General features: G+C 56.4%; 1 protein-coding gene across 1 annotated transcript in view; it reads left to right on the top strand.

Moving 5' to 3' along the window:
* The window catches only part of TBC1D22A (TBC1 domain family member 22A), a 262,971-nt gene that overhangs the window by 94,185 nt on the left and 155,437 nt on the right, over positions 1 to 13,349 (top strand). The window contains exons 6-7 of the mRNA XM_027540480.1: positions 6,473 to 6,601; positions 9,919 to 9,981. Of these exons, the coding sequence (XP_027396281.1) occupies positions 6,473 to 6,601; positions 9,919 to 9,981 (192 nt within the window). The remainder of the gene's footprint in view (positions 1 to 6,472; positions 6,602 to 9,918; positions 9,982 to 13,349) is intronic.

Below are 13,349 nucleotides of genomic sequence, written 5' to 3'. Positions count from 1 at the left end.
TGAGCCCCAGGGATGTCTGTGAACAGAGGAGTGAGGATTCCTGCGTGCTGGAGCTGGCATGCCAGTGAGAGGAGATAGCGGTAAATGCAGTGACTAAAGTTCACAGCATCTTAGAAGGGCTGATGTTACAGAACAAAACGGGAGTGAAGTAGGAGGGGCCCCCAGGGCCGAGCTGGTGGCTGGGGCGGCGACCTGGGAGCCAGAACTTGCGGAGGGAGGGACGGGGCCTTGCAGGGTCTCGGTCCCACCCAGATTCACGGGCTCCTTGGAGAGGGCGGTGCCGACTCCAGCAGGGCAGACCAGGCAGCCCCGCTGAGGAGCCACTTGCTCTCTGAGGAGGAGGAGGTGGACGCAGTGCCTGGACGTGTCCCTCGGCCCCGGGGCCGGGAGGAGGGTGGGCGCTGGGCAGGCGCTCCTGTGGAACGGCCGTGGCGCCCGCTCCTGGAGCCCAGACCCCAGAGGCTGGGAGCCGGCCTGGCAGAGGTGGAGGCGGTGGCTTCATGGGGCGGCATTGCCTCTTGTGGGCGCTGCAGCCGCCTGGCTCTGCCCACGTTGCTGGGAGATTTCTCCTATGATGAGGGTGCGTGGCTGTGTTCCTGAAAAGGTTCCCTGCAGGCTGGACGTGGCCTGTGAGTGGTGGTCTGCTGGCCCACGATGCAGGGGATGGGACCCAAGGTGGAGGGAGCCGTGAGCTCAGAGGGGCCTTGGTCTTGGGGGGTGCCAGGCGGGGGAAGGGAGAGCATCCCGGGCTGAGAGGTGGGAAGGGCCAGGCTGGGCGTGTTGGGCGTTTCCAGGGGGGAGGCCTGTCTGGCGGGGCGGGGTTGTGGGGGGCGGGGTTGCGGGGGCAAGGCGGTGCCTGGGCCCCCAGCAGCTCCGGTGGTGGGGGTGGTCAGAGGGGCGGGGCTCGGGTGGGCGGGCTTTGCCTTCCGCCCTCCACCAGGCCTGTGTGCAGCAGGACCCCGGCGGGGAGCTGTCCCTCCCTTCCTTACCCGGGACTGTGGCAGTTTCAGGATAAAGGAAAAGAAGTAAACGCAGCCCCTGGTCTCTGTCCAGGAGGCGACGGGCTTGGCGTGGCTGTCAAGGCCCACCTGGGCCTGGTGGGTGCCTGGGCTCCCAGATGGATTCTCGGAAGCTGTGACTTCACGCCCCGCCAGGGCGGGCTGGGGTCCAGGTGGGAGGAGGGCTCTGGGTGGTTTCTGTGATGCTGGCCGAAGGGGGCGGGGTCTGAGCCGCTCAGGTGGGCGCTTTACCGGCTGGTGTGAAGGCGCTGGAGGCCTCTTCAGTCCACACTGGGGGCTGGTGGTGGTTTTTGTTGGTGGTGTAAGTGTGCGGAGCGGTCTGCTCTTTGGGATACAAGAGCCTCATTTGACCAGAAAAATGGAGGCGGGTGGAACCAGGGGCCGCTCGCTGCTGACTCGCAGGGATCTGTCAGCTGGACCCGCTGCTGCGCTGGGAACAGCAGGGCCCCTTTCCGACGGGTTGTAATTAATTGAAGTCATTTTAGGGCGGCTGTTCTTCGGGGAGCGCCTCCTCGCTGCTAGAGAAGGCGGAGGGCGGGCGACACCTGTGACAAGCCTGCTGGGGTGTAAATTGCTACACTTCCTGGCAGGTTCACTTGGAAAAAAAGCGTCAAGAGCCTTAAGTATATCCCGAGTCCCAGTGAGCTGACAGCACGCTCATAGACATTTTACTCCGGGAAAAATCAGACGATGCTCAGGACCACGTATTTTAGAGCACTGGACAGTTGAAAATATTCAGAACATTCAGAAATCCAGGAAAGGTTAAACGGAAATATGTAATAAAGACTTTCATGTGGTGGAAGGCCGCGTGGCCTTGGGGACCAGTGCCCACAGAGCAGGGGTTGTTAAGCTTTTTCTGTAAAGGGCTGGTTACCGAGTATCTGAGCATGTGTTTCAGTGGGTCACACGGTCACTTTCCGACTCCTCAGCTCTGCCTTAGTCATGTGCAGACAGCCACACCCATGGGCAGACAGGTGTGGCCTTGTGCCCCTGGTGTCCTGGTTACGGAAATGGGTGGTGGGCTGGCATTTGCTGAGCCCCGCAGGAGAACAGAACGTTATGCCAGTGCGAGCCCAGGTTCACGGTTTTATGTCCAGGTACGTAAGGGCTCAGAGGTTAAAGCGTTTGCCTGCAATGCGGGAGACCTGGGTTTGATTCCTGGGTCGGGAAGATCCCCTGGAGAAGGAAATGGCAACCCACTCCAGTATTCTTGCTTGGAGAATCCCATGGACGGAGGAGACTGGTGGGCTACAGTCTATGGGGTCGCAGAGAGTCGCACACGACTGAGCGACTTCACTCACTCACTTCACTCGTGTAAGCACAGAATGTTGGAGAGGAAGTTTCCTTAAACAGGCCATGGAAAGGACTAGTCATTAAAAGTAAATTGGGCTTCGTTCAGGTTAGGAGCTTCTGTTCATCAAAAGACATCATTAATGGGCGAGAAGCCACAGGTGGGAGGAGGCGATGTTTCTGCAGGCCTGCCGTGCAGAGGGTGCAGCAGGCGCCTGTGAAGCAGGAGGGGCGGACCACCAAACAGGAGGGGAGGGCTGCTCACGGGCGAGGATGCGCACGGCCTCCCGCAGGCCCCTGGAGAGGCCCTGAGGCCTGCGAGCTGATGGATACCTCCGTGAGCCCGTCAGCACGGCCGCAAGGAAAAGGTGGTGGTGCCCGGCATTGGGAAGAAGGGAGGCCAGCGGGTGCTCTCATGCACGTCCCCCGGGAGTGTAGTCACTTGGGAAATTCTTCAGCAAAACCTGTCAACGGTACGCCCACCTTTGCTCCCCGGTGTATACTTAACAAAACGGATGTCGTGTGCTGTAAAAGGCAGGCATGGAACGTTTATCGCAGAAACCTGGTCACTACCCAAATGTCTGTCAACAGAACGGATTTTGCAATGGAGGTGTTATGCAACAGTGAAAATTAACTACTGTTTTGTGTTACAGAGCGAGTGAATTTTTCAAATGTAACACTGAGTTTAAGCAATGAGGCAAAAGAGAAAAGAAACAGATTCCATGAGTGTAAAGTTCAGAAACCTGATAGGCAAAACCTGGCAGGTGTGAGGCGTCAGGGGGAACCTCCAACGGCAGGTCAGGAGCGAGGGTCAGTGGCTGGGAGGCCCCACCCTGCCCTGAGATGTGTTCATTGTGTGATCATTCACACACATACTTGGGCAACGTGTGCACACACATGGTATATTTCAATACATGTTTATTAAAAAGCTTAAATGATGTGATCCAAATGTGTTAAATGTGCACGAGTGTGTAGTTTATAATATAGAACAGATGCTCACTGATGCCCAAAGGCGGGTAAAGGGGATGTGCATGCTCACACAGCTGAGAAGGGGTGGCTGGACTTAGGCTGGCTTCATCCTCGAGGCTGAGCACAGCTGCCCTCACGTCGGCTCTTTATGGTGGATCTGCGGCTCGTGGTTCTCCCTCAGGGTCACAGGATGGCTGCCACAGCTCCAGACTCTGCACGTTCTTTTTGATTCACAAGCAGCAGCAGAGCGCACCCTGTACCTGGCTTTCGTGCCTGCTTCTGGTTCCCTCTTTCCCCCCGAGCCTGTCAGTCACTGGGGCTGGTGGGGTGGTGGGGTATATCGGCCCATCAAGACTTGTCCTGAAGGAAGGGGATTGCTCACCCTGAAGGAGGAGCCTCAGATTGGTACCCAGAGGCTCTCTAGGATGCAGTTTGACAAAGGATGCACAGGTGTTTAACAGTGAACACGATGACGTCCACTGTGGGCTGGAAACGCTCTAAACGGCGGACTCACGGCTGCTGTGCTTGTTCGTTTGTCCACTTTCAGGTGGGATGACTCACTGACAGTTTAGGTGCCTGCTGGGGGCTGTGTGAGCGGGCCCCGCTTGGGCCAGGCCCACCCTCCTGAGGAAGTGACCAGTTAAAGGATGCCCGAGGGGTGAGGAGGGACGCACCGGGATGAGCTTTAGAACGTCCAGGGAAAAGGCAAGGAGAAAATCCTTCTTATGCAGGACACAAGAACCGCTAAATACAAGTATAACAGGAAAACCGTCCTTTGGACTTGATGAACATTTAAAACTCTATTGTTTAAGACATTAAAGATGCAAGCCACAGGCTAGGAAAATATAAGCAGAGTGCATATATTTGACAAAAAGACTTGCATCTTGAATGTATCCAGCACTCATAAAACTCAGTAAGAAAACAAGCAACTGGTTAAAAAAAACCCAAAAAACGGGCAAAGGATTTGAACAGATGCTTCATCAAAGAAGAGAAAAGTGGCAGAGGGGTCTGTGAAAAGACGTTCAGCATTGTGAATCGTTTGGGAAATGAAGTAAAAGCCCTTGACAAGGACTGATGTTGAGAGATGGACAACACTCAAGGTTCTCAGACCTTGTTAGTCGCTGTGGAAAACCGTATGATCCTTCTGGGAACAGGTCTGGCAGTTGCTGAGAAAATTAAGCATATGCCTACTTGTGACCCAGTTACCCAGGAGAAATCAAGTGTATATCGTAAAAGCCTGCTACAAGAATATCTATAACAGTCATTATTTAAAATAACCCCAAACTAGAAACAACTCAGATGATCAGCAAAGAGTGAGGGGCTTCACAAACTGGTTTAACCATACCCTGGAAATTCCGCTCAGGGAGAAAGGCTGGGGGGTGGGGGTCACTGCTGGTTTCCGAAAGAGTCTCCGGGAAATTCTCAGGGAGAAAGGGTGGGGGGGGGTCACTGCTGGTTTCAGAAAGAGTCTCCGGAGATGGCGGTCTGTCACGCAGCGTTGGTCTCTCTCCTTCTGGCTTCACGTTCAGCACGATAATCTCGAGTTGCACCCGTGTTGCGCAGGGGCATTCCTCCATTCCTTTTTATGGCCGAGTAACACTCCATCTCTCTCACACACACACACACACACATCTTCTTTGTCTGCTCACCTGCTGAAGTCTGAAATATGACACAATGAACTCATCCACAAGACAGAAACAGGCCCACAGACAGGGAGGTCAGACTCGTGGCTGCTGGGGGGATGGGGTGGGGAGGACTGGGAGTTCGGGGTTGGTAGATGCGACCACTTCATTTAGAGTGGATAAACGACAGAGTCCTGCTGTGGCGCACGGGAAACTGTCCCATCTCCTGGGATAAACCGGAATGGGAATGAATATAAAGGAAGAACGTGTGTGTGTGTGTGTGTGTGTGCACAGCTGAGCCACACCACTGTGCAGAGGCGGGCACCACGTTGTAGGTCAGGCAGAGCGAGCACACCTGGGCGAGGGCAGCCTTGCTCCCAGGCTCCGGCCCCCGCGATGCCATTTCCGTGCGGTTCTGGGGTGGCGGCTGAGATGCGTGGGGCAGAGGGAGTGACTCCCCGCTCCTCCTGGCCGAGGGGGCACCGGGACGGACTCGGGGTGACAGTGCTCTGGTCTTCACGGGCAGTCGCCACACAGCTGTGCACCTTGTCACCTGTCACGGAGCCGCTTGCGTGAAGCAGGACCTTCTGTTCCGGGCGTGATGCGGTAGTAGTGTTGACTGAGACGTGGAAAGTGGGAGGCAGCTGTCTGGGCTCTTTGTGGCTGCCCTTCGCTGCCTGACCCTCGCAGAGTCTGGACCGGGACTGCGGCTGCCAAGATCCAGGAGTCTTTGGAGAGAGGGGAAAATGCACACGTGTGCAGACCCAGGCACAGGCACACACATGTCTGTGTGTGCCTGTGTGTGTGTGTCATGGACGCATGTGTAAGCACACACGTGTGCAGCTGTAGGGCCTGCAGACGCCTGACCTCTCCGTGCCGTATGAGGCATGTCCAGATGGGGTTTCGGCTCTTGGTCCTGCTGTGGGAGCTCGGTGGACGCCAGCCCACTGCTGGGTGCCCGCTCCTCTGTGCGGCCGCGGGTGAAGGTCCTTCAGCCCCGGGGAGGCTGCAGTGCCGAGCCCGGACCCCTGGGGAGGACGGGCGGGGCTGCGGCTCCCGAGGGCTCAGCTCGCTGCCTTTCTTTTCTGTCCCTCTTCTTGAGACTCGTTTGTCCTCTGCTCTGTACCGCATTTCAGAGCACCAAGCTCATTTCGAGATGTGAGCCTTTTGGGAATTCCCTGGTCCAGTCGCTAAGACTCTGTGCTTCCAATGCAGGGGGCACGGGTTTCATCCCTGATCGGGAAACTATCAATAAGATCCCAAACACTGTGCAGCGTGGTCAGAAAAAACAGAATGAAATTTTAAAGAAAAGATGTGAGCCTTTTGATTAAAGACTTATATAAATTCCATGAGTCGTTGCTGCTCAGTTGCTAAGTCGTGTCCGACTCTTTGTGACCCCATGGACTGCAGCACGCCAGACTCCCCTGTCTTCCACTGTCTTCCGGAGTTTGCACAAATTCATGTCCATTCGGTTGGTGCTGCCATCCATGAGTTACCATTAACCATACATACTTACTCATTCCATGAGTTACTATTAAGCGTATATTCTTTTCGTGTTTTTTTCTCACACAGGGTTACCTTCCTGCCAATGTAGACCGAAGACCAGCCACTCTCCAAAGAAAACAGAAAGAATATTTTGCTTTTATTGATCACTATTACGATTCCAGGAATGATGAGGTTCACCAGGACACCTATAGACAGGTGGGAGCACGTCTTCTTTCTTCTCGTTACTCAGAATTCTTTCACTTGGGAACGTCTCTCTTGGTGGTGGAAGTGCTTTACCTGGAAGGCCCCTGATTGGGTCACAGATCTTCATTTTCTAGCAAATAAATAAATGTGAAACCTGATAATGGTGAATTTCCCCTAATAGTAGCAGGGCATCTCCAGTTCCTCCTACAGGGCTGGGAAGGTACTTTCATTGGAGCCACAGAACAGAGAGCCCGGAGCCCTGGGTGGAGGGTGTCTTGTGGCTCAGGGGCGTCTGACCGGAAGGTCAGAGGTAGACATCCCCTGGGTCAGGTCAGAGGAGTGAGTCCCCTGGGCCCCGGGCGCTGCCCTCTGCTGCCGTCGTGGGCGTGGTTTACGCTGAGGAGAGCCGTGCTGCTCAGCTCGGCTGTGGAGGGACGCACTTCAGTCCATAGTGGAGATGTAGCCAGCTTATCATTTGGCTATTTAGTTTAATACAGAATGGGTATAATTATGGCCTCTTGAATAGTCTGTTGACAGACGGTGTGCATAATGGGAAAAATACTTAAAATTGATTTACGGTTCACCGTGCATCCAGAATTTGCTGTGGGAATCGCTGGAGGCCTCCCTAATTCTCCTTGTGTTTGTACCGTGTGAGAACTCAGAACGGGCTGTGCGCCGTTAAACAGGAAGGTGGTTAGGACTTGGCAGCCCTGCCCCGCGTGCTGAGTTGAGCGTCTGACTCTCCCGAGGCGTGTCAGCGGGAGTGTTATCCCTGACACACCCGGCCTCTGGGTGCAGGAGCGTCGCTGAATTTTCCGCCCAGACGCGGACACTCAGGTCTGCTTGTCAGGGTGGCGCAGTACCGCCAAGAGGTCCGGGGACGGGCCTTCCCCTGCTGGATCACCACGGTCCTTTAAGTTGGGTTCCTGGACAGCACCTTCCCCACAGGGGAGCCTGGCAGCCCTGGAGGAAGAGTGACTCGTGCTGGGGGTCGGGAGGGGGCAGGGACCCCTTCTCACCCTCCGAGGTGGGCTCTTCTCGGCCTCTGGCCCCTGCCGCCCCCACTGGGACTCGTCCTCTGGCTACAACTCCGGCGGCTCCCAGGCCCCAGGCGTGCCACCTGTCGCTCCGGGAAACCGAGTTCTGAGGCAGCGGGCGTGTGGGTCGGGTCAGGGCAGTGCCGGCTCACCTGCCTGTTTTCCCCTTTGCGGGTTGCGTGAGTGGGCACATTCTTTACTGTTCTGCCTGTGTTTTTTGTCCGCAGGACGACACTGGCATCCATCTGCGGGATCTACCGGGCTGCGTTCTGTTCTGAGTTTCTCACGGGAAAGTTAATTACAGACGGGTCGCGTGCGTCTTTACTCAGTAGTCTCTGTGATAGTAATAAAGAGCTCGCCTGTTACTGGAGCCCCCGAATGTTCCTGCATTCGTGTCAGCATGACCGAGCACAGGCTCAGCCGCTGGGCCTGCCTGCCCTGGGCCGAGTGCTCCTGCCTCTTGGAGGTGGACCCTGGGCTGTCCTGCAGGGCCGTTTCAGGCGCTCTGTTGGGTCATGATGGAGCCGGCCCAGGGCTGGGGCTTGGGCACCCTGGTCTCCTCTCCCCGCTGCCCACTCTCGGGGATTGACCCATGAACTGACCTCGGCCGCCCGTCTGCCTGAGGGTGTGGCCTGGCCCCCACACAGCCCCGGGTGGCCAGGACCCCGTCTGCTTCCCGCCCCTCTTGCCCTCTGTTCTCTAGGTTTCTGTGGGTGAAGCTGTCACGTCCAAAGCACAAAGAGTTCGTCCCAGCTCACCCGGCGTGTCGTCCCCGCCCTGCGGGTTCTGTGGACGTCGTGGCTGCCCCAGCCGGCCCAGTCCTGTGTGTGGGGGCGAGGTGTGCCAAGCTGGTGCTGGGGTGCACTGCCCTGCCCCCCAGCCAGCACGTGGCAGACAGCTCCTCTGGCCCCTGGCGTGACCCCGTGGCTCTGATGGCGTGGAGTCAGTGCTCTGAGGTGGCCCTGGAGGACACCCTGGTCACAGGGTGAGGTCTGGAGGGTTCTGGTCTGCTGCCCGTGGCCAGCTGCAGGGCTCCGGCCCCAGCAGACTGTAGTCCTTGTCCTCGGGGTCTCCTTCCCAAACGGGGTACGCCTGCGCGTCTCGGCGTTTAGATCCCTCCCCGCGTTGCTCAGCGGGTCTGAGTCAGGTCGTTTCTTGTCTTCCTCTGATGCTGTCTCCTCTCCAACTTCCCTTCTCTCTCTCCACTGCCTCGTAGTCCACGCTCCCTGAACTCTGCCGGCCCCTGACCCTGGCCCAGTTCTCTCCCTGGGCAGTCTCACTGCCTCCCTTGGGACCACCGATGGGCAGTGCATTCCCGGGTTCTCACCCGAGGGGAGAGTTCAGGACGGGCCCCATGAGTGGGAGCAGCTCCCCCGACTCAGAGCCGTGCAGCTCCGGGGCCGTGCATCCGCCGGCAGCTCTGAGCGGTGGGGTGGGGCTCTGATGGGCAAGGATGCAGAGCCCGCTGGGGTGGCCACGGCCACGGTGCTGGCGAGGCGGTGAGGAGACCCAGGCCCTGTGGGTCTCAGGACCCTCGTGGTCATGGGCGAGGATGGGGGTGGACCTGCTCACAGCCCCCTCCCCACGGCATCACCACGTGCCGCCTTCTCTTGGCCCGTGCGGCCGTGTGCCTGGGTGAGTGGGGATGGTGGTAGCGTTGGCTGCAGTGGGGTGTTCACACGGGGTGCTGGGGGCTGGCCGGATGCCGGCTCAAGCGCTGAGCAGGCTTCCTGGAGCCGGAGGTGCTGCTGCGTGGTGGGTGTGCTCTGTGACAACGTTCCTGTGAGCCGGTGGTCGGGTGGGGCCCGCTGTTCCTCGCAGTTCCTCCCAGGGCTTTTGAAACGCTGCCTCTGAACAGTGCCCTGGATTCCCCCAAGGACTGTGCACAGCGCAGAAAAATGTGTCCCAGGTTCCAAGAAGAAGCTGTCACAGCCAAAAACTTGTATGCTATTGATGTACTCAAATTGCTGCCCGTGTCAGAGGCTGGAAATCAATGCTTACTAATTGCTGTGGATCCTGTTACTAAGCAGCTGAGGGCCTGCTCTGTTTCTAGCCGGCCAGTTGCCGTTACCGGGTGGGAAGCGTGGAGCAAGGCTGTCATGCTGGGACGGGGCGGGGGGCCGGGCGGATGGAACCTGCCCCCTCTCCACAGGAGAATGCCCGGCCCGGAGAGAGCAGGCAAGACCCCAGGCACACTCGCTGCCGTTTCTCAGTGTCTCTGTTTCAATCGTCATGCCTGCCGCGACATCTGTCAGCTTTTAACATCTGTGTGTCTTTCTCCTCTGTCTCCAGATCCACATAGACATCCCTCGGATGAGTCCCGAAGCGTTGATACTTCAGCCCAAAGTGACAGAGGTAAGAGCCGGGATCCGGACGTCCTGCGGAGGGAGCCCCACGCCCGCCGTCCCAGCGGCTTTACCCGCGGCGGGGGCCGGGGTGGCCCCTGGGGCAGAGTTGCCGACACAAGTGCCCACTGTCCTTTTTCATTGTGCAAACGTCGGTGTGTACAGAGGAGCACAGGTGGAGCGCATGTGTGTCTGTGATTTACACGCGTGGGCCCTCCACCCAGCGTAGGACTGAGAGCCCCACCCGAGTGTGGCCGGTCGTGTGGAGGCTGCCTGCCGCTCTCAGCCGCCTCCCGACCCTCCCCAGGAGATGCCCGCTCTCCTCACCTGTGTCTCCCTCCCTTTCCTCACGCCTTTGATACATACGTGTCACGTGACACCCGGGGAGCTGTGGTCTGGAGCCGGATCATTCCTCTGTCTGAGTGGTCGGGTCTCTGCAGCCTGACTTTCTTCACCTACGTTATTTTCTCGGGTTTAGCCAATCTGTGTGTCCAGTTGCTACTCAGATATCCCACACTTTCTCTTGCCTTTTCCCTGTTGGGGGGCATTTGGGTGGTTTCCAGGTTTTGCTGTTGGACAGTGTTGCCTGGGACCTTCACCTGCAGTTCCACAGGTGCCCGCTGGCAGGATTTCTCAGTGTCATTTGTGAAGAAGGCTGAGCGCCGAAGAATTGATGCTTCTGAACTGCGGTGTTGGAGAAGACTCTTGAGAGTCCCTTGGACTGCAAGGAGATCCAACCGGTCCATTCTGAAGGAGATTAGCCCTGGGATTGCTTTGGAAGAAATGATGCTGAAGCTGAAACTCCAGGACTTTGGCCACCTCATTCGAAGAGTTGACTCATTGGAAAAGACTCTGATGCTGGGAGGGATTGGGGGCAGGAGGAGAAGGGGACACCAGAGGATGAGATGGCTGGATGGCATCACTGACTCGATGGATGTAAGTCTCAGTGAACTCCGGGAGTTGGTGATGGACAGGGAGGCCTGGCGTGCTGCGATTCATGGGGTTGCAAAGAGTCGGACAGGACTGAGCGACTGATCTGATCTCATCTGATCTGAAGGTGATGACTCAACAGACATGAGTTTCAACCTACTCCGGGGCATGATAAAGGACAGGGGAGCCTGGCGGGCTGCAGTTCATGGGGTCACAAGGACTTAGCAACTTAACAACAGCAAGGTATTGCAAGGTTGGGTGTCAGCCTGTTAAACGTTCAGGATGATGTTGGGATGGTCTCCTGAGGGTTGCCCCGCTTCAGCTCTCTCCGGCAGAGGACCAGCCGTCTGGTGCTCACGGCCCTGCCGGCTCTGGGTGCTGCCAGGCTCTCACGGTCTGTGTCTCTGGTGGCAGTGCTCACTTCCGTGTCTCTGATCACCCGTGGAGTGAGCGTGTCTTCCTGCATTTGTGTGCTTCTGTGTCCCCTTCTGGGGAATGCCTGTTTCTGTCTTTGCCTGACTTCTTGTGGGTGGTTGGTCGATTGTTTGTTGCCTGTTGCTCTTTATATACTGGGGATTCTACCTCTTTGCCATTGCTGGGGGCAGATCCCTCCTCCCACTCTGTGGCTTGTCTCTGACACTTTCTTCTTGGTGGCTGCCGTGGCTCCCGTCTCTTCAGCGAGGGCAGCTTCCTGAGGAGACACCCCGAGGCCGTGCTTCCTCCCTCATTCTCCCTTCCAGGTTCTGAAGTGTCACGGCTCACCCCTGCCTTAGCTCGCCGGTGTCCAGTGGCCGTGTGTGCTCTGAGGCGGGAGTCCACCGTCACTTCCTCCCGTGGTGACCGCTCTGGCTTTTCTGCCCACGTTTGCAGGCTCCCTTCTGTTCACGTCTTTTTCACGTTTGCGGAGATCTGATCTCTGTGTTGGCTTCCCTGGTGGCTCAGTGGTAAAGAATCCGCCTGCAATGTAGGAGACTCTGGAGATGCAGATTCGATCTCTGGGTCAGGAAGATCCCCTGGAGGTGGGCACGGCAGCCCACTGCAGTATGCTTGCCCACCAGGGACAGAGGAGCCCGGCGGGTCCGTAGTGTCACAGAGTCTGTCACGACTGAAGCGAGTGACACGCACAGACGCGCGCAGCCTCTGTTCTGCCCCAGCGCTCAGCTCACCTTTCCTGCAGATCACGCGCGCCTGATTCATTCGGCGTCACCAGAAGGCTCAGTGTCTGGTGGGGAGTATACATGACGCCCCCCTCCACTTTCAAAACCCATCAGGTCATCTTAGGGCTTTCCTCCTCCCTGTAAGTGGGGAGCCCATGGAAGTCCCAGAATCAGATGGCCAGGGTTGTCTTTCTCTTTTCAAAGTGAAGTACAGTCGACGTACAGTATGTGTATTGCGGGTGTGCAGTACAGTGGCTCACACTCCACTTACAGTTATCATAGAACATCGACGGCGTTCCCCGTGTTGCTCAGTAGATCCTGACGGCTTGTGTGCACCTCCGATCTGTGCCCGTGCAGCCCGCCCGCCCCGGCTCTGCCCACTGGTAGCCCCTGGTAGCTCTCTGTGTCTGTGAGTCTGCTTCTCTCTGTCGCGTTCACTATTGTGTTGTGTTTTTTAGATTCCGCTCTTGTTTATTCCTAAGGTCTGTTTGATTTGTGATCAGAATTGCACAGAATCTACAGATCAATTCGGGAGAACTGACGTGTCTATGAAATTCAGTCTTCATCTTCACGAGCATGCTAATTCCGCATTTTCTTAGACCATTCTTTAATGCCTTTCAATGAAGCTTTAGAAATTGCTCCGTAAAAGGTCCCGTGTATGTTTTACTCGATTTACTCTTTGTTGTCATATTGTTTGTTGCTATTATAAATGGCATCTCTTTAAAACTGAATTTTCTTATTGTTTTAAATATTTGTTTTTCGTCTTGATTGCTCTAGTAAATGCAGTTCTAAATTTTGATATCTCTTGCTGTGCAGTAAGTTTGTTAAAAAAAAAAACACGATTATTAAAGCCAAAGTGTTTTTAGATTACAAAACACAAAAGGAGAAAATTAGTTTCCCACAGAAGTAGTCATTTTGAGGTACTTCTTTTTGATTGTCCTTTTCAATAACTGTGCTCATTGCATCTGGAAAATGAGAGATCACATATTATAACCTCGTTTTAAGGTATTTTTTAAAATGGAAAATAGAGTCTGCCATGCGGCCTTTAGTTTATCTTCACCGTTATGTTTTTCCTGCCACTTGAGGCACTCTGCGTAGAGCTGAGCTTGTGGGCTCCCAGTTTCAGAGGCGGGAGCTAGTCCCCGCTGGCCGGTGTCGGCTGGCGTCAGGTGTGACAAGCTGGGACCTCGATCCCCGTGGAAGCCCCTGGGCCCTGGCAATGGGCCACTCGGCCCCTCCCTCAGCTCCCACAGGTTCCTCCTGGAGCTGCACACCTGCCCAGGGCCCGGCT

Source organism: Bos indicus x Bos taurus, chromosome 5 (assembly GCF_003369695.1).
Source record: "Bos indicus x Bos taurus breed Angus x Brahman F1 hybrid chromosome 5, Bos_hybrid_MaternalHap_v2.0, whole genome shotgun sequence".
In the NCBI taxonomy this organism is placed as follows: Eukaryota; Metazoa; Chordata; class Mammalia; order Artiodactyla; family Bovidae; genus Bos; species Bos indicus x Bos taurus.
This window is presented reverse-complemented; position numbering and strand designations above follow the sequence as displayed.